This window comes from Lygodium microphyllum, chromosome 11 (genome assembly GCF_053477565.2).
Source record: "Lygodium microphyllum isolate KBCC chromosome 11, Lygodium_microphyllum_v1.1.10, whole genome shotgun sequence".
In the NCBI taxonomy this organism is placed as follows: Eukaryota; Viridiplantae; Streptophyta; class Polypodiopsida; order Schizaeales; family Lygodiaceae; genus Lygodium; species Lygodium microphyllum.
This window is the reverse complement of record NC_141145.1, coordinates 47,305,238-47,323,016: the sequence shown is the minus strand read 5'-3', so window position 1 is coordinate 47,323,016 and position 17,779 is coordinate 47,305,238. Positions and strand designations below refer to the sequence as shown.

Sequence of the window (17,779 nt, the reverse complement as noted above, 5' to 3'; positions counted from 1 at the left end):
TATCTCGAGGGACGCACAAAGAACGGAGTACGTACAACCTTTATACAACAGAGTAGATGATGCTACATATAGTGGATCATCTGGCTTCGTAGAGTGACCTTCTCCCTGAACCAGTTGCGAAAATAGATGGTGTACTATGTTATCCAAAATCTCATCCTCTACGACTTGATGGGGCATTTCATGAGGGCTACTATCATGGTCGTCAGTCTCTACTCTTCTTGAAGACTCTGCCTCCTCGCGTCGACGTTTTGCAGCCTCTCGACGCCCGGGAGGGAGCATTTGAGAATGTGGCACCGCATCCTGCTCAACCACAAAAGGGAGTTTCATGTACGTTGATATATAATTCCTGTAACATAGACTAGCAATCTTAGTGGTTAAAAAAAACAATGAATACCGGTGATTTTTCTCGGTCCCATTCTCCATACAAGCTGAGGTGTGACATTGCAATTCGACATGCTCGAAAAATACACCCTCGACAACGATCACACATGCATTCAATTTTTCATCGTAGCCATGCATCTCGATTATGAAGACGCAGTGTTTCATCCTCACTTGAGGATATGCTCATTGGCTCATCAACATGCACCGTACTAGGTGATGACGATGACATGATTAAACCTAATTCATGACAACATCAAATTAAAATATTTGTCATTCATATGTTTACATAAGATCTCAATTTTAAATACACAAAAATAATCATAAATACATTAAAACTTATGATAAGAATACACTATTAAAACTTATCTTAAAAATAAAAAATTATGATAAAGCCTAAATGCACGTCTATATTCGCGTTTACATACGCGTCTATATTAGCGTCTATTTTTGCGTCTATATTCGCGTCTATCTTCGCGTCTATCTACATAATAGACGCGCATATACACGCAAAAATAGACGCACACGTCAAAATTCAAACCATACTTAAATCATTTCTTTTCAAACTACGCCTTTCCTTTCCTGCGTTTTTTGCAATTCTAAAGCTTGAGTTTAGCCGACATGCAGTCTCTGTCAAGATTGTGGGAGAGAAGGAAGGAGTCTCACTTGTAGCTTTCTTGCTTGCACAATGGGGGAATACACACATAGGTGGAGGCTGAAAACAGTTTTCCTCTTCTTAGTTGTGTAAGCCAAAAAGAACTCTTATACAAAGAAATAGAAGAACCCTATATATGGGTCTCAAACCAAACTCAACTAACTAAGGTGGCATACTAAGTGAGCCACGAACTAGAGTAGATAAGGATAGATGTCATCTAGCTATTATTCATGGGCGGTGTACCAACCGCATCTGCAACTGACAAGTCGGTGACATAAATGCACAACGGTCACCCTGGCATATCACGAGTGGAGCTCGATATCTCAACACTTCCCCTCGAGCTCAATCCCAATTCCTGCACACCAAGCAGGTCTCTAAACTTGCGCAGCTTCTCTGCGCCCAATGCCTTCGTAAATATCTCAGCTACCTGATCCTCTGTGCTGACATAAACTAGATCAATAAGACCTAGTAAAACCCTCTCCCGCACATAGTGATAATGCACCTCAATGTGCTTTGTTCTAGCATGATAGACTGGATTATTTGCCAAGTGTATACTACTCATGTTGTCACAATAAATGACAACTGGCCCATCTGTAGGGGCTGATGCATATCATAAAGTAGCTTCTGCAACCAAGCTACCTCACATGCAACCATTGCTGCACCCCTGTACTCAGCCTCTGTGCTGGACAAGGAAACTGTAGGCTGTTTCTTGCTGCTCCAAGTCACTGCAGCACTCCCAAAAGAGAACACATATCCACTGGTAGATCGTATATCAGAAATGCTATCAGCCCAATCAGCATCAGTGTATCCATGCAACTGTATCTGAACCCCAGTCTCATAAAATAGTCCATACTGCAATGTGGACTTCACATACCTGAGTATGTATCTAGCCGCATCCAAATGCGGTTTCCTTGGAGCCTACATAAACTAACTTACCAATCCAACAGCATAGCTCAAATCTGGCCTGGTAATAGTCATATAAATCAAGCTTCCTACTATGCGTCTGTACATAGTAGGGTCTTCCAGAAGCTCACCTGCATCTGCGCTCAGCTTCACATTCTGCTCCAAAGGAACTGAAATAGGCTTGCAGCCTATCATCCCATATTTGGACAGCATGTCCAATCCATACTGCCTCTGCAAGAGCTGTATCCCACTTGGTGATCTAATCACCTCAATGCCCAAGAAATAACGCAGCTCTCCAAAATCCTTCATCTCAAACTTCTGCTTGAATAGCATTTTCACATGAAGGATATCTTCATCACTGTCACCTGTCATAATCAAATCATCAACATAAATGACAAGTAGCATAATACATTTCTCTGTTTTTCTCACATAAAGTGAGAAATCTACCTTGAAAATCTGAAAGCAAATAGTGACAAGATACTGTCCTATCTTGTCAGACCATGCTCTAGGTGCTTGCTTCAAGCCATACAAGGCTTTCTTCAACCTGCACAAACAAACTCAAGATGAACAGCATGCACATAACCTGGTGGCTACTCCATATAGACCTCTTCTTGCAGATCACCATGCAAGAAGGCATTCTTTACATCCATCTGATGTAAAGACCATCCCTTTGATGCAGCCATAGCAATGATTGCTCTTACGGTTGCCATCCTTGCAACCGGACTCAATGTTTCTTCATAGTCAATGCCATATGTTTGTGCATACCCCTTGACTACTAATCTTGCCTTGTATCTGTTCACAGAACCATCTGCATTGTGCTTCACCTTATAAACCCACTTACAGCCAATTGCATTCTTACCTTTAGGCAAAGGTACCAATTCCCATGTAGCGTTTGCTTCCAAGGCATCCATTTCTTCATCCATGGCTTTCTCCCATTTTTCTTTCCCATGGCTTCCTCAAAAGAAGTGGGTTCTGGTTCCTGTATCACTTTGACCATATATGCATAGTGAATGGCTGTAAATCCATCATATTTCAGCCTATCCACAGGATACCTAGCTCTCGTAGACCCGCGCAAAATAGGTTCACTCCTAGGTGCTCTCAAAACATCCCTGGTCTTCCTTACTCCAGGTGTAACAATAGAAGGAATACCCAACTCATCATCAATGCTCTGTTCTAAGCCACTGGATTCACCATCCACATAAGAGTGACCTGCATTCACATCAAACATGGGCTGATCAACCTTCTCTTTTCCTTTTCGTGATACGTGCATACAACTATCTACATTGCTTTGAGAAGATTCTCCTGATCTCAATCTGCCTGTCCATGGCAAAGAATGTGAACCACAGCTAGAGGACGCTCCAAGTCTACTAATATTTTGTGACTACTGCTGTGAATTCTGTGCAGCATTACCATTTTGTGCATCTACATCATCAATCACATTTACTGGTTTATACCAGCTACTCATCTCATCAAAAACAACATCTCTGCTCACTGTAAACTTACGAGTAGAAGGGTTATAGCATCTATACCCTTTTTGCTGCAGAGAGTAACCAATAAAGATGCACTTCTCAGCTTTTGGATCCAACTTGGATCTCAACTCATCTGGCACATGTACATAGGCAATGCAACCAAAAATTTTCAAATGAGAAATATCTGGTTTCCTACCCGTATACCTCTCCTCTGGAGTCATCCCATGTATTGTTGCAATGGGAATCCTGTTCATTATGTAGACTGCTGTAGCAACTGCCTCAGCCCAATAAAAATCTGGCAGGTCTTTTTCATTGAGCATGGCACGAGATACCTCTCCAATATGCCTGTTTTTTTTTTTGCAATTCCATTTTGTTGTGGGGTATGACTACATGAATATTACTGCTTTATGCCATGCTCCTGCAAGAACCTTGCAAACTCATTTGAGAGGTACTCTCCCCCTCCATCTGACCTTAGGCATTTTATTTGCAGGCCTGTTTCTTTTTCAACCATAGCTTTAAGAGTTTTGAAATGCCCAAAAACTTCACTTTTCTTTTTCATAAAATACACCCAAACTTTTCTGCTATAGTCATCAATAAAAGTGACAAAATAATGACAGCCTCCAAGAGATACAGCTTTAGTAGTCCACACATCAGAGTGGATTAATTCCAATGGCTTCTCACTCTCTTGAACATGTCTAGGAAATGGTTTCCTTGCCTGTTTTCCAAATTGGCAGGCTTCACATACCTTATGCATTTCTGCAACCTTGAATTTAGGCAATCCTGCAACAATATTTTGGGCTTGCATTGATTTAAGTCGCTGTACATTAACATGACCAATGCGTTTATGCCAGATATCAATATCTGCAACTACACCGGTCCCACGTGCAAACATTGCTGCACTCAATTCAGACATGTCTGCATCCAACATAAACATTCTGCCCTTCTTCTTTCCTTTTGCTATCAAGCGACCTTTATTTTTCATATCCTCAACAAAGCATCCATGAGGATTAAATCTGACCTGCAAGACCTGCTCAACCATTTGACCAACAGAAACCAGATTCTTGGTGATATTCGGGACATGAAATACATCGGATAGGTATTTCTTTTTCCCATCCTACATAAACAAAGGAATTTTTTCAATCTGCACAATAGGATGTGCAATATCATCACCAGTCTCCACAAATCCTGGTTTTTCCATTTTCCTTGCATCCTCCATCCATTCTGCATGACCTGTCATGTGGTTTGATGTACCTGAGTCAACATACCATACATCATTGCTTTCATCTGCACTTGTCACAGAATTGTTCATGTACTGCACCATAAACAAATGCTCATTTCTATCATCACCCTGTCTACTAGAAGATGCATAATTCCCTTGTTGCAGTTTTCCATTCATGATGTCATTCTGCTTTTTATAGCAGTCTTTAGCCATATGACCCATTTTACCACAGTAGTAGCATTCAACATTACTGTTTGCATTTTGGTCTCTTTGCCATCCACCACGACCTCTTTGGCTCCCCCTGCCTCTAGAGTTACCACATCCTCCTCCATAGGACTGTTTTTCTTGAGTTTGTTGCATATTCTGATTTTTACCACGGCCTCCAAATCGGCCTCCTCTACCTCTGCCTCTACCTCTTCCAGCATTTGAGTAGAAGACAGCTTCTTTTGAAGTTCCTCCTGAAGAAGATGCACCACCATTTCTCTGCTCCTCAGAAATTAGAAGAGCAATCAACTCCTCAAAATCAGGAAATCTTTCACGGATGGAATAGATGTTCGGAACTGTGCGTAATCCTTTCCTAGACCATTCAAGGTCACTGAGACTAAATCATCATCTTCCACTGGCGACCCAATGGAAGCAAGTGCATCTGCAATCTTCTTCACCTTCATGTGGTAGTCATTGATGCTCATACTTTCTCTTTGCACATTGTGCAACTCTTGCTTGAGCTGCATTTTCCTGGCTTGCATATTTGTGCTATACATTTTTGACAAAGTATCCCATGCCTCCTTTGGCGTACTTGCATCTTGAATATGCACAATCATAGAGTTTGAAATGCTGATAGACAGCCAGTACATAACTTTCCTGGCTCTCTCATGCCATGCTTTAAATGCCTGCATTTGCTGTTGATTGGGAACATCAGGAAGAACTGGTTCTTCTTCATTTTCTGTAACAAATTCCCAATATCCTTTTCCCATAAGGAAATTCGTCATTCTAAACTTCCATACTTGGAAGTTGTTCTTGTCAAGATTTTCAGTGACAATCTGTGAGAGAGAATGAGATGCCATTACAAAACACTGCAAAAAATTCTGTCACTGCAAAGAACACAGCTTCAGCCTCACAAAGGCAAATCTGCAAAACTGACGAAAGTAGTATTTGACCACACAGTCACTTCCTAGTGACGATTTTGCATCAACAGGCAACAGGGATGATTTTGTAACTCCCAATGTCTCTACGCACAAGCATACAATGCAATTTCTACAGTAACTTTTCACCGACCTGTAGAACAGTGGCTGCACAGCATAAAACTGGGCCTTTTCTTGAGTGCGTGCAGAAAACTTCCGCCTCCAAAACAGGCCCCGAAATGGCCTCAAATCAAAAAAACTGGGTCGTCAAGGGCTAAATCCCTTTCCCGCAGCATATATTGCCCTCTTGCTTCACCGCGAAGGGCGTCTCAACCTGAGACAATGCACTCTTGCAATTTTTGGCTGTGCTACCTGCAGAGATCTGCTCCCAAAACAGAAAATGAAAGCAACACTGCTCCTCTTACCAGAACACTGCGAGCTTGGCTTGCTTTCTTGAGCTCCTTACCACGAACAAGGCTCTGATACCATGTCAAGATTATGGGAGAGAAGGAAGGAGTCTCACTTGTAGCTTTCTTGCTTGCACAATGGGGGAATACACACACAGGTGGAGGCTGAAAACAGTTTTCCTCTTCTTAGTTGTGTAAAGTTGTGTAAGCCAAAAAGAACTCTCATACAAAGAAATAGAAGAACCCTATATATGGGTCTCAAACCAAACTCAACTAACTAAGGTGGCATACTAAATGAGCCACGAACTAGAGTAGATAAGGATAACTATCATCTAGCTATTATTCATGGGCGGTATACCAACCGCATCAGCAACTGACAAGTCGGTGACATAAATGCACAACGGTCACCCTGGCATATCACGAGTGGAGCTCGATATCTCAACAGTCTCTTCATGCCTCACCTAGTCTCTTCATGTCTCACCTCCTCATGACTCACCTCTTCTTTCATTTCAAACACACAAGAAGGGAAAAAGGAAAGCTAAGGAGAGAAAGAAAGAGAGAACAAGAGAGAGGAGAACAAGAAGAAGCAGCAAGCAAGCAAGCAAGCATCAAGGGAGGGTAACTTACCAAGGAGAGGAAGAAGGAGAAGGAAGAAACACCACCACCCACCATACCAAACACCCAAGGTGACTCTCTCTCTCTCTTTCTCTCTCTCTCTCTCTCTCTCTCTCTCTCTCTCTCTCTCTCTCTCTCTCTCTCTCTCTCTCTCTCTCTCTCTCTCTCTCTCTCTCTCTCTTTGCTCTGTTTGTGTATTTAGGATTTGTGATTCCATTATGTATTGCATTTTGTAAATCATCAATGGCGGTCGTTGAGTAAAAATCAGCCGACCGAGTGTGTCTGATAGCACGTCTAGATTTCAGTGTAGACGCAGATATAGACGCAAAAAATGTCTCCTCTCATAGCATCCGAGGGCGCGTCTTAGAGCGCATGTTGGCGCATGTGCAGGTCAATCTACACGCGAGGATACACGCGCGCACAGATTGACCTAATATTTGTGTCTGACAGCGCGTCTGTGCTGCATCTTAGATGCAAATATAAACGCACTAGACAGAAGGTTGACTTTGGGAGCGCGTCTGAGGGCACGTCTAACCTGCAATTTAGACGCAGGGATACACGCGCCAGGTCTCCCAGCTCTGATAGTAAACAATATATTTTTGCAATGATGAATGTGACCAATCCCATGTTTGTGTGCTCTAGTTTTCTTGTTTATAAGAAGCATTAGCACTTAAGTTTTATGCTCAATGTCTAAAGAAAGCTCTTTGAAAATGTAGGTAATATATGATTTTTTGTATGCAAATAAATTTATCTTTTTCCTGTGTTTTTTTGCAGATGTCATATCCTGGTTCATCTAGCAATGACCCAGATTTGGATCGCATGAATGATACATTGGCCTCGTCTGGCAGGGGGGTCAATGCATTTTTTGGAGGTTTTCCTAGTAGGGAAGACTTCATGGGAGAGATGACCAGACACCTTGGCCGCTCTCCCACAGCGGACGAGGTGTTCAATGTTATGTCTGGAATGCCTCTGACGTCTCTGCCTGGCACTACTTCCCAAACTCCACATGTAGGTACTCCACATGCAGGTACTCCATATGCAGGTACTCCATATGCAAGTACTCCACGTGTAGCACCTGTGCATACATTGGCTGGAGCACAAGCATCTGCAGAAGCACGTGCATCTGCAGAAGCTCGTGCGTCCATCGAGGCAGAGGGTAGTCGACAAAGAGGGAGGAGGGAGAGTCGAGGGGGAGGACGAGGCTTATGTGGGGGTTGCCTAGGAGGTGGCGAGCGATCACCCTCACTAGTAGATCACGTAGAGGAGGTTGTACGCCAATACTATAGAGTTACAGATGCTAGTGGCATCTTTCATGATGATGAAGGAAGGGATGTAATGCCGTACATGAGGAGCGTCGTGCATGCAACATATAAAGATTGTTTCATTGCCTTCAAAAATCAAAAAAGCGGCTTATGGCAGGAGGTGTTGAGGGCAGTCCATAGGAGGTACCCAAATCCTGAGGGTCAGCGATTCTCGGATGATTGGGGACGCACAAAAGTGAGGGATATGCTTCACAACAAAAGATCCCACCTCATGACACGGGCCAGGGACTCACTGTGGAGGCAGGAGGAGGGGCATGGAGCCCATAGCCAACCACCTATGTGCCAACGCATAGAGTGGAAGAAAGCCAAGAAGAAAGCAGCAGAGAAAGTGAAGAGTCGCTAGCATGCAGAGGCGCGACAGATCCAAATGGAAACCATGGGATCTTCGCATTATGAATCGGACGGCAAAGAGTCGTGGGAGGCAGAGTTTATAAGTATATTTTGATTTCTAGTTTTTTAAAATTTATATTTCTTTCAATTTCTAATATAATTTATTCTAATATATTGTGACTCATAATTGTTTGTATATATCATAATTGTTTTGCAGACTACTATCGTTGGTACGATACCTACTCCTAGAGAGGTAGGTTACCATCGAGGCCATAACCGCGCAGCCACATGGCTTTACTTCTATGAGGAGGGTCTCATCACTGAGGACCAATACAACGGGGCCATGAGGATTCGACAGTCAGAGGAGGTATGTTTTTTTTACTTTCCTATTAAAAGTATAGCTAATTATAACATTTTCTCCACCATGTCTATGTAAGCAACCTTGATCTTTTGTGTGTGTAGGCAAACCCGGATGTGGAGCATAGCGAGGAGGGGTATAGCGACGCTAGTAGCCATAGTGATACTAGCAAAGATGTTTCTTCTTCAGATTTGTAGAGGAGCACCATACCTCCTTATGAAGCCTTGTTTTCTTGTATATGTATGATCCATCTTTGAGCCTACTGCTTGCGGCCACGCTTTAGGTCGCAAGCACTTAAACTTCCTATGTAAATGCTTTTGATCTATAATAAATACATGGACTTTTATTTTCAATTCTCATGCCCATAAGATACATTGTCTTTTTTCCAAATGCACAATCTGATGTATGGGAGGGGGGAAAAAAAAACCAAAGAGCTTTGCAACCACATGCTTTCTGGTTTTTTTTTTTCAGTTTTGTTTTGCGCGTCTATCCGCGCGTCTAAATTGCAGAAAATCCGTGTTTATACGCGCGTCTACCGTGCAGATTACACACACTTATACATGCGCTTTATAATTCAAATTTTAAAAAAAATAAATATCTTTTTTTAAAAAAGAAGATTTTTTGTTTTTCGTTTGCGTCTACCAGTGCTTGTAAAAGCGCGTCTACCAGTGTGTTTATATGCGCGTATATATGTGTGTCTATTTTTATGTGTAAATTCGTTGATACATGCGATTATAGACGCGAAATGGTAGACGCGCAAATAGACGGGCAGATAGATGCGGCCGTAAGATTTTCTCTATATTTAAAAATCGCATCTAAAAGTGCGTCTATGAGGCCTTTTGTTGTAGTGCTTCTTCTTCTTCTTCTCTCTCTCTCTCTCTCTTTCTCTTTTATTCTATCTCCTTCTCAAAGTGCGTGAAAAACTATGTTCGAAAATTTTTAAATTAAAAAATCTTTTAAAATGTTTAATTAAAGAAAAGTTTAAGTTAAAAAGTTTAATCTAACTGGGAGAGAGAGAGAAAATTTTGATTTAAAAAGAAGTTTGATTTAATTAAAGGAGAGAGAGAGAGAGAGAGAGAGAGAGAGAGAGAGAGAGAACCTAAGCCCTACACATGAGAGAGAGAGAGGGATTCTCTTTCTCTCTATTCCCCCTCTCCCTCTCTTCTTCTTTTTTGCTATTTCTCTCTCTCTCTCTCTCTCTCTCTCTCTCTCCTTATTTTAATTAAACAAAATGTTTACATTAAAAAGTTTAATCTAACAGAGAGAGAGAGAGAGAGAGAGAGAGAAAATCTAGGCCCTACGCATGAGAGAGAGGGGGGAGGGGGAGAAGAAAAAATTTTAATTAAAAAAAGACTATTCTCTTTCCTCTTTCTCCCCCTTCTCTCTCCGTCTTCTTCTTTTTATCCTTCTTCTCTCTCTCTCTCTCTCTCTCTCTCTCTCTCTCTCAAAGTGTGTGAAAAACTTTGTTCAAAAAAAGTTAAATTAAAACGCTTTTAAAATATTTAATTAAAGATAATTTTAAATTAAAAATTTTAATCTAATTGTGAGAGAAACTTTTGATTTAAAAAGAAATTTAATTTAATTAAAAGAGAGAGAGAGAGAGAGAGAGAGAGAGAGAGAGAGAACCTAGGCCCTACACATGAGAGAGAGAGACAGGGGAGGGGGGAAGAATTTAATTAAAAAGGGGATGGGGAAAAGAAAGAGAGAGATTATAAGTGAGGAGAGAGGGGAAGGGGTTTTAATTTTAAAAAGGGAGGTCGGGTGGGGGGGGGGGGGGAGAGAGAGAGAGAGAGAGAGAGAGGCTTTAATGAAAAAAGGGAAGGGGAAGAGAAAATGGGATATTGCATGTGAGAAAGAGAGGAGGGGAGGGGGTTTTGATTGAAAAAGGGAGGTTTGGAAAAGGAGGTAGGTTCGGGGCTTTCCAAACCTATAGCTAAAATAATATAGTAGTAAGATTATGCATTAAATGTGACCATTCATCTTTGGAATTAATCACTCAGTGTTTCTCATAATCGAGAGAGTCTAAGGTTAGTATCTGTGTATAAAACATGGCAAGAATCCGAGTGAGAGAATAGGAATCTTCTTCTTTATTAGAGGGATTGAATGTGGGTGGAAATATGTAATTTTATTAGTCATTACACACATTTTTATGTCTACTACAATTGCTAACCAACAAACTGTGAGTGGAGGTGTATTTTTATGTCCAAACTTGGACAATGGGGCTTAAAGTAGAGATTATTAGTTGCAAGATTTTCTAGAGATCTAGCACTCTCCTCAAAATAGGTCTAATTTGGACACCAAGAGCTTGAGAAGAGATCCTGAGATAATGGGCAAGCATATGAATAGGATCTTTGAAATTTAGATTTAATATCAATTGTGCAAGTGTATGGATTTTGGCTAAAAGTTGAGTTTACTACCCCATATATTTATAAAGAAAATTTTTAAATGGACTTGGAACCTAATCTATTCTAATTTCAAGAGCCCTTCTTTGAAGGATAAAATGCAATGACCATATGATGATATCAACATCGATATAGTTAGAAGTGCTATATGAAGAAACCCTCCATTCAACCCACTACGAACTTCATCATTGTTTGAAACCAAATTTTCTATTGATGTTCTATGGGTAATAAGGCAATATACTTTGGGTCTTTAATTTTAAATAAATGGTTCATGTTTATGATGTATACATCCATACCTAAACTAGCTGCGTCGATACATTCAAAAAAAGGTATTGTGTTTTACCAATCACATTATGAAGTGGACGTAAGGAATCTATTATCAATTAGATTGACAATTCAATATGTTAGGTAATGTGGTTTTACTTGAGAGAACACCACCTACAAGTATCTAATTATACACATATATACATGGTTTTGTTTTAAAACAAAGGTTAAGAGCATCATATGTAGGTTGGTCCTATGGCTAGCAAGGTATTTAGCATGACCAACTTGCTTCTATAGTAAAGTCTACCAATAGGACTTCACTTTGGCGATCTAGTGCCCCTTACTGCATATCATACAAACTATTTTGTTCCACTTGTAGTCTAGAAATTCCTTCTACATGATCAAGCATTTCCCCAAGATTCTCGGGAAGACTTGGAGAATAAGTATTATCAAAATTCTCATAGGTAGTGGGGGAACCTTTCACATAGATAGGCATTAGAGTAGCATGAGCTTGAGGATCTTGTGAAGGATCTACTTTGTCCATTTTGACTTGAGAATACATGGTTGAAGGCATCGCAAGCTCTTCCATTTGAAGTTGTGCATGCTTGAGAAGCCCACAGTCTATGAGGTCATGTTGTTCCATGAATCCACCTTGCTTTTCATCATCTTCTTCTTCAACTTCAAAAGAGGCTTCTTCATTATAGAACTCAATGTGATCAGCTGCAAATAATTGAGGGTAACCTACTCCAATTTCATCAATGATGGTCTCAAGCTCGAGAGGAGACATGTCAATCTCAGCATTGAGGTACTGAAGCAACTTGGCCTTAGGGTGTGGTAGAGAATCCTCTAGTTTGATCGGATTATGAGGTGAGCGTAACGCGTTCCACTTTCTACTAGCATTGGAGACACTAAGCCCGTATAGTAGTCTCTTGTCTCGGGTCATGAGGAGGTCCGGGTTGGCAAATGATTCACTTTGATAATTCATGGGGGAGTGGAGGACTCTAGCGAGGAAGGAAACCATCTTCTGCTGGGTCTTTTCGACGGCGAGGAGGCGCTGGCCCAAAGAGAGCAAGTCCTGTTTGGATTTCTGGTTTTGGTTGTGGAGCCTTACCACTTCGAGCATGATGGTGGTTTTGTCCTTGGCGAGGCGCCTAAGCTCCATCTCCAAATCTAGGTGGGATTTCGCATGGTGATGGCTGTGATCCTTGGCTAATTGATGAGGAGGAAGGTCATTCAGTGGAGGGGTATGAGCAGCAGCAGCTGCTGCTGCTGGCGATGGTGTCGATCCTTCCATACCACTGTGGTCTGCTGCTGCAGCTGCTGAATTGGCCGTGGTGGGTGGTGCTGCTGCTGATGATGATGAAGGATTATTGCTGTTGTGGTGGGATTTGCGGCGGGTGATGAGGGCGAGGAGGGGCTTCTGTCCCCGCAGGAACTTCTCGCTCGCAAACTCCCATCGATCCGGATCGACTTTCCTGAATCCCTGCCAAAATAAAAAATTAAAAAGATATACAATATGCATTAGTAACAAAGTTCGTGTGTTCTCTCTCTCTTTCTCTCTCTCTCTCTCTCTCTCTCTCTCTCTCTCTCTCTCAAATTTCAATCCCCATTATAATTCTTACGTTGTGAAATACGACAATATCATGAGCTTTTACAAGGGAGCCTCCTTATACCTACCCTAGCAAACCCCCCCCCCCCTTTCCCAATAGTGAAGTACGACAATATCATGAGCTTCTACAAGGGAGCCTCCCTATACCTACCCTAGCAACCCCCTATTCTCAATAGGACTTAGGTAGGTATAAGGTGCCTCCTAAGCATAAGCTCCTTACATTGAACACTGTAAAGAAAAGGGAGAATACCCCACATGGAAAATTGTCAAACTTCCTCTCTCTCTCTCTCTCTCTCTCTCATGTACCAAAGACTTATCTTTTATAGTTCTATCACAATAAACTTAACTTTTCTAGTTCTATCACAAGGTCTCTGGTTCTTATACCATTAAGCAATAGAAAATAAAACACACATTTGGAGACTTTCATAGGTTAATGTATCAATGCTATTGGAAGGAGCTACTCATCCTTCAGTAAAAGATCAAAAGAAAGATAATATGAAAGTCATAATCCATCATTTCATTTAATAGATAAAAAAGGAGTGAGGGAGAGGGTGTGCGTGTGTTGTTGTAGGCAAGAGAAGAAGATATTTTACAAGGAAAGACTCCCTTCTTAAGGCCGTACATAAGTTTTTGAGGAAAGAATAGTTGAAACTATGTCACCTCCCCCACATATAGCATGGGTTGATGTAAATATATTGTTGCTTAATAGGTTTCCAAATCATAAAAAAGAAGGGCTGTTATAAGCAAACGTTTAGCCACTCTAAAAGTGGACTCTTTTTTACCAAGTACATTAATTGCTATGACTACATCTAACTTAAGATACTGTACAATATATTTACCAAAACTTATCTCTCTTTTTTTTTTCTTAAAGAAAGGGGTTCATGTGAGATATTTTTTACTGAGTGTCAACAGATATGTACGCGTGCACACACACAAGATTTATGACTCACTCCACTAGCATATCTCGGCCCTCCAAATGTAAAAGACAATGGAACCAAGTTCCTGCAATCTTCAAAGACAATGGAACTAAAATTCTCTCTTTCTCTGAAGGAAAATTCAAGCCTTGGCAAGATAATAGGCATACTCTCACACTTGAGATTGGACTTGTTTTTCTAGCAGACATAAGATATACCTATGAGATCAACAATATATTTATGTTGTCACTAACAATTAATAAGGATGAGAAAACATGTATTTCTTTCAAATCCCCTAAGTTTCCAACCAAAATGTAAGCATAACATGTGTTATGAAAGAGACATGCACTTTCTCTCTCTAAGTTTTTACCAATAGAATCCTCAAAGAAGAGCCCCTACGAGGAGCTAAAATTTGCAACCTTACTTAACTAATGACATTGGAAGTACTTATAATGAAGACTTGGGAATAAATGAAATGGTCAAAAATTGATCTTGAATTTATATCACTATATTATGCACCTCATAGTTATGTATGTGGATTGGTATCTATATAGAATAATTGTATATGCATACACCCATGTCCATACATGCATATAAACACTCACATATATAGAGATAAGAGACTCATGGATTAGTTAGACTAAAAATTCAGTTTACATACAGGTAGGATATAAGTACTTTGGTAGTTACGCTATGGCACCACCAAAGAAGTAATGTGTGTGATCATTGAATAGATTAATCTAAGGATCAGATAAAGTAATATGACATAATCAAAGAAATTGAATTAGAGTGCTTTCCCCATGGTGAGAAAGCAATATGTCTTAATTAGGCAAATTGAAATAGAGGGCTTTCTCATGGTGAGGTTAGGATGTTGAAAGTGTGCACGAATTTTTTTGAGAGTGGCCTTCCCATTGAGTCTAGGAATCTTTTCTGCCCTTATCATTTGCAATAGTGGGTCAGGGACTCCCTTTAGGCTGGGTTCAAACAGAGGCGGTAGCACTACAAACCGTAGCCAACCTTCTACCTCCTTTGTGTCAACAGTGAAGCCGGAGGCTCAGAGTGCTACAAGAAGGTAAAGAGAGGTTTTTTCTTAGTGCCAAGGCTCTTTAAACGCTCGAGGAAGTTACTATATGTGTATCCTCTACATCACGTGCATTCAAGGCCTATTTATAAATATCCTTATCTATGAATTTTTCTTGAAAAAAACATAACCCTTTTCTATTCAATATATAGATGATCCCATTATATTACACCATTTTGTAAGTAAAACATGTATAAAAATTGTATTTTAATAATACATTATTTTGAACCCATGTGATGCACACATATATTCATTAGTAACTTACCTGAGTTTGAACGGAGAGGGGTCGATAGAAAGAAGGTAGGTCCAACAGAAAGAGGAGGAAAGTCTTAGCCATTTGGGAGATACCAGGTCAAAAGCACGCCCCTTTGATATATCTCTGATGTCACTCGTCTGAACCTAGCCTTACTTTCCCCCCTCTACACAACAAATTACCATTTTTAGTGATGACCCCAATGACACCTTAAACATCGCTGGACGGTGCTTCCAAATTTAGCTTTGTTTGGTCCCTTTTCCAGCTCATTGTGGGGAGTCGGGACCCCCTCTTATAACCCAAGGGAAATTCTAACACTTAGAGGGATATGGTACCACCTGCAGGGTATGGGGTAATTTAATTTTCATGGTTCTAAAAAACACCACACGCAAACATGTGCATGTGTTTTGTATGCACGTGCGCGCGCGCACATAGATATACATATACAGATTATACATATGTGTGTACGTATGTGGTGGAGAGACTCGAGAGTGTACTGTGTGTGTATGTATATGAGGGAGAGAGTGAGGGGCCTCACGTAAGTGTTGAGCTGGCGCACAAAGCTTGAGAAGTTGTTGTGCTTGAAGAAGGATGGAAGGAGCAGGGCAGAGAACTCGTACACATCCCACACGATGAACCCATTCCCTGCACCGTTCCACGACACCACACGGTCTGTGAGGGGGTCGTCCACCATCTCATACGTCTTGCTCAGGAAGGGCGCCGGCGGGGGGGCGCCCGACATCATCTGACGATGAGGAGCGACAGCTGCCATGGAAGCTGGATCACAAGAAGAAGAAGAAGAAGGAGAAGAAGAAGCAACTGCAGCGACAGCATTATCCGAACAGGGAGAAGACGCAGCGCCCTCGTCGCATTTTTTTTGTTGAGGATGATGATGATGATGATGAAATGGATGATGGAGGCTTTTGATGTAAGGAGAATTAGTGGCCGCCATGGGCGCAGGTCGGATTCGAGCTTGGAGAGAGAGAGCGCATGGGGTCGAGTATCAGACAAAGAGTGAAGGATGGAAGATGACTGTAATGATAAGGATGAAGAAGAAAGAAGAAGAAGAAGGGGAGTAGTTGCGATGGCTGTGGAAGGCGAGGTGAAACACAGTGGTGATGGATTAGACAGTGGAGTGAGAAGCTAACCAGGGCAGTGAAGGGGTACAAGCCCTTTCCAGCTCTCCCTCTCTCTCTCTCTCTCTCAAGTGGTTCTTCCCATCCATGGCGAGGACTAGGTGATGCTCCTGAAAACTACCTTTCACCCAATCCCGTCCTGCCTGCCCACCGATCCGATGTTACATTTTCAAGGATCTCGTACAACCTAAAATGAGCACCATAAGTGCAACCCCAAGGCCCCTTTTTATTAAATGTAATCTTTAGGTTTAGACTCTAACCCTTTGCAAATTTGATGTGACCTCCATGATTCACGAAAGGTTTTCGGTCCTAAAGGTAACCTTTTTGCAAGAGCCACAATCCAAGTTAAGCTCAGCAAGATCACCTCGCCTCGAGATGAATATAATTGGGTTGTCTACTTACCAAGGAGCAACAACCTACAAATCCATCCTCCTTTGCCACTGTATATTTCGGTTGCCCAATTGAAGACAACTACTTTGGTTAAATCAAGAAAGCAAAAATGCTGCAATGGTTTATCCATTGTTTGCAAGGAAAAGAAAGTGCCTTAGAAACTTGGTCTCTAAGATCACATTTGAGACCACTTTTTGTCCAAAGAGTTCACACACTTGGCTTCTAGAATCAATCCATCCGTAATGCTTAACAAGTATCACATATGAGAGCATCAAAAAAGCTAATCAAGAATATTGGTTTCTAAAATCACATTCGAGACCATGTTACATGCAAAAAGTTGACATGCTTGGCTTTTAGAAGCAATCAATCCATAACCCTTTACTAGTATCACATTTGAAAGCCTCGACAAAGCTAAAGGTGAGTTTGTATAACATTTGACCAAAAATCCCATCCACAAAGCAAAGCTAGGTGCATTATCTAGTAGTCCCAGTTAAGTTGGTGGTAAGGAGGCTGTAAGAAATATCTTCATGTATGAGATTTTTCCTCACCATGTTATCTTCTTCAAACTTTGGTCATTCAATATGTATGCATTAGAAATAAATGAATGATTAAAATCACACAATTAAAACATGATCATTAAATATAAAGTGACCAAAATTACCTATTACAATAAATGCAATAGGAGCATCATAAGATGCTTACATCATGAAACACAATAGTCCAAGGTTCTTGACTTGTTTATATATGGATTTCTATGCTGAAATCGGTGCAAACTTCATTGTTAAATAGTAATCACTTCCTTAACAACCTATGCTTGCAATTTGAATAGCTAGCAATTGGTGTTTCTATTATCATACAATGTTTTTTTTCCAAAAGGAGCCACCATGCCTTTTAATTAGGGACAAACCTTTATGTGTCTCACAAAAAAGTGTGACTACCATCATTATCAAACT

General features: G+C 40.9%; 1 protein-coding gene across 2 annotated transcripts; it reads right to left on the bottom strand.

Moving 5' to 3' along the window:
- Nucleotides 1-11,544: 11,544 nt before the first annotated feature.
- Nucleotides 11,545-16,530, bottom strand: LOC148028786 (heat stress transcription factor A-3-like). 2 transcript variants are annotated; one of them, XM_087687578.1, is made up of 3 exons: nt 15,839-15,955; nt 15,313-15,466; nt 11,545-12,926 (listed from the first exon to the last, which is right to left on the bottom strand). In XM_087687578.1, exons 2-3 carry the CDS (start codon nt 15,382-15,384, stop codon nt 11,784-11,786), a joined length of 1,215 nt encoding a protein of 404 aa, XP_087543704.1. In that variant the 5' UTR covers nt 15,385-15,466; nt 15,839-15,955; the 3' UTR covers nt 11,545-11,783. The 2 variants fall into 2 exon arrangements, with proteins under 2 accessions (XP_087543704.1, XP_087543703.1); XM_087687577.1 differs by lacking the exon at nt 15,313-15,466 and having other exon boundaries at nt 15,839-16,530.
- Between the last annotated feature and the right edge of the window lie 1,249 nt (nt 16,531-17,779).

Bases quoted from the DNA above. Each gene is read 5' to 3' on its own strand.
- LOC148028786 (XM_087687577.1), bottom strand. From the start codon at position 16,252: ATGGCGGCCACTAATTCTCCTTACATCAAAAGCCTCCATCATCCATTT. The intron at 12,927-15,838 runs GTGAGGCCCCTC...TTATTTTGGCAG, and splicing joins TGCGCCAGCTCAACACTTAC to GGATTCAGGAAAGTCGATCC.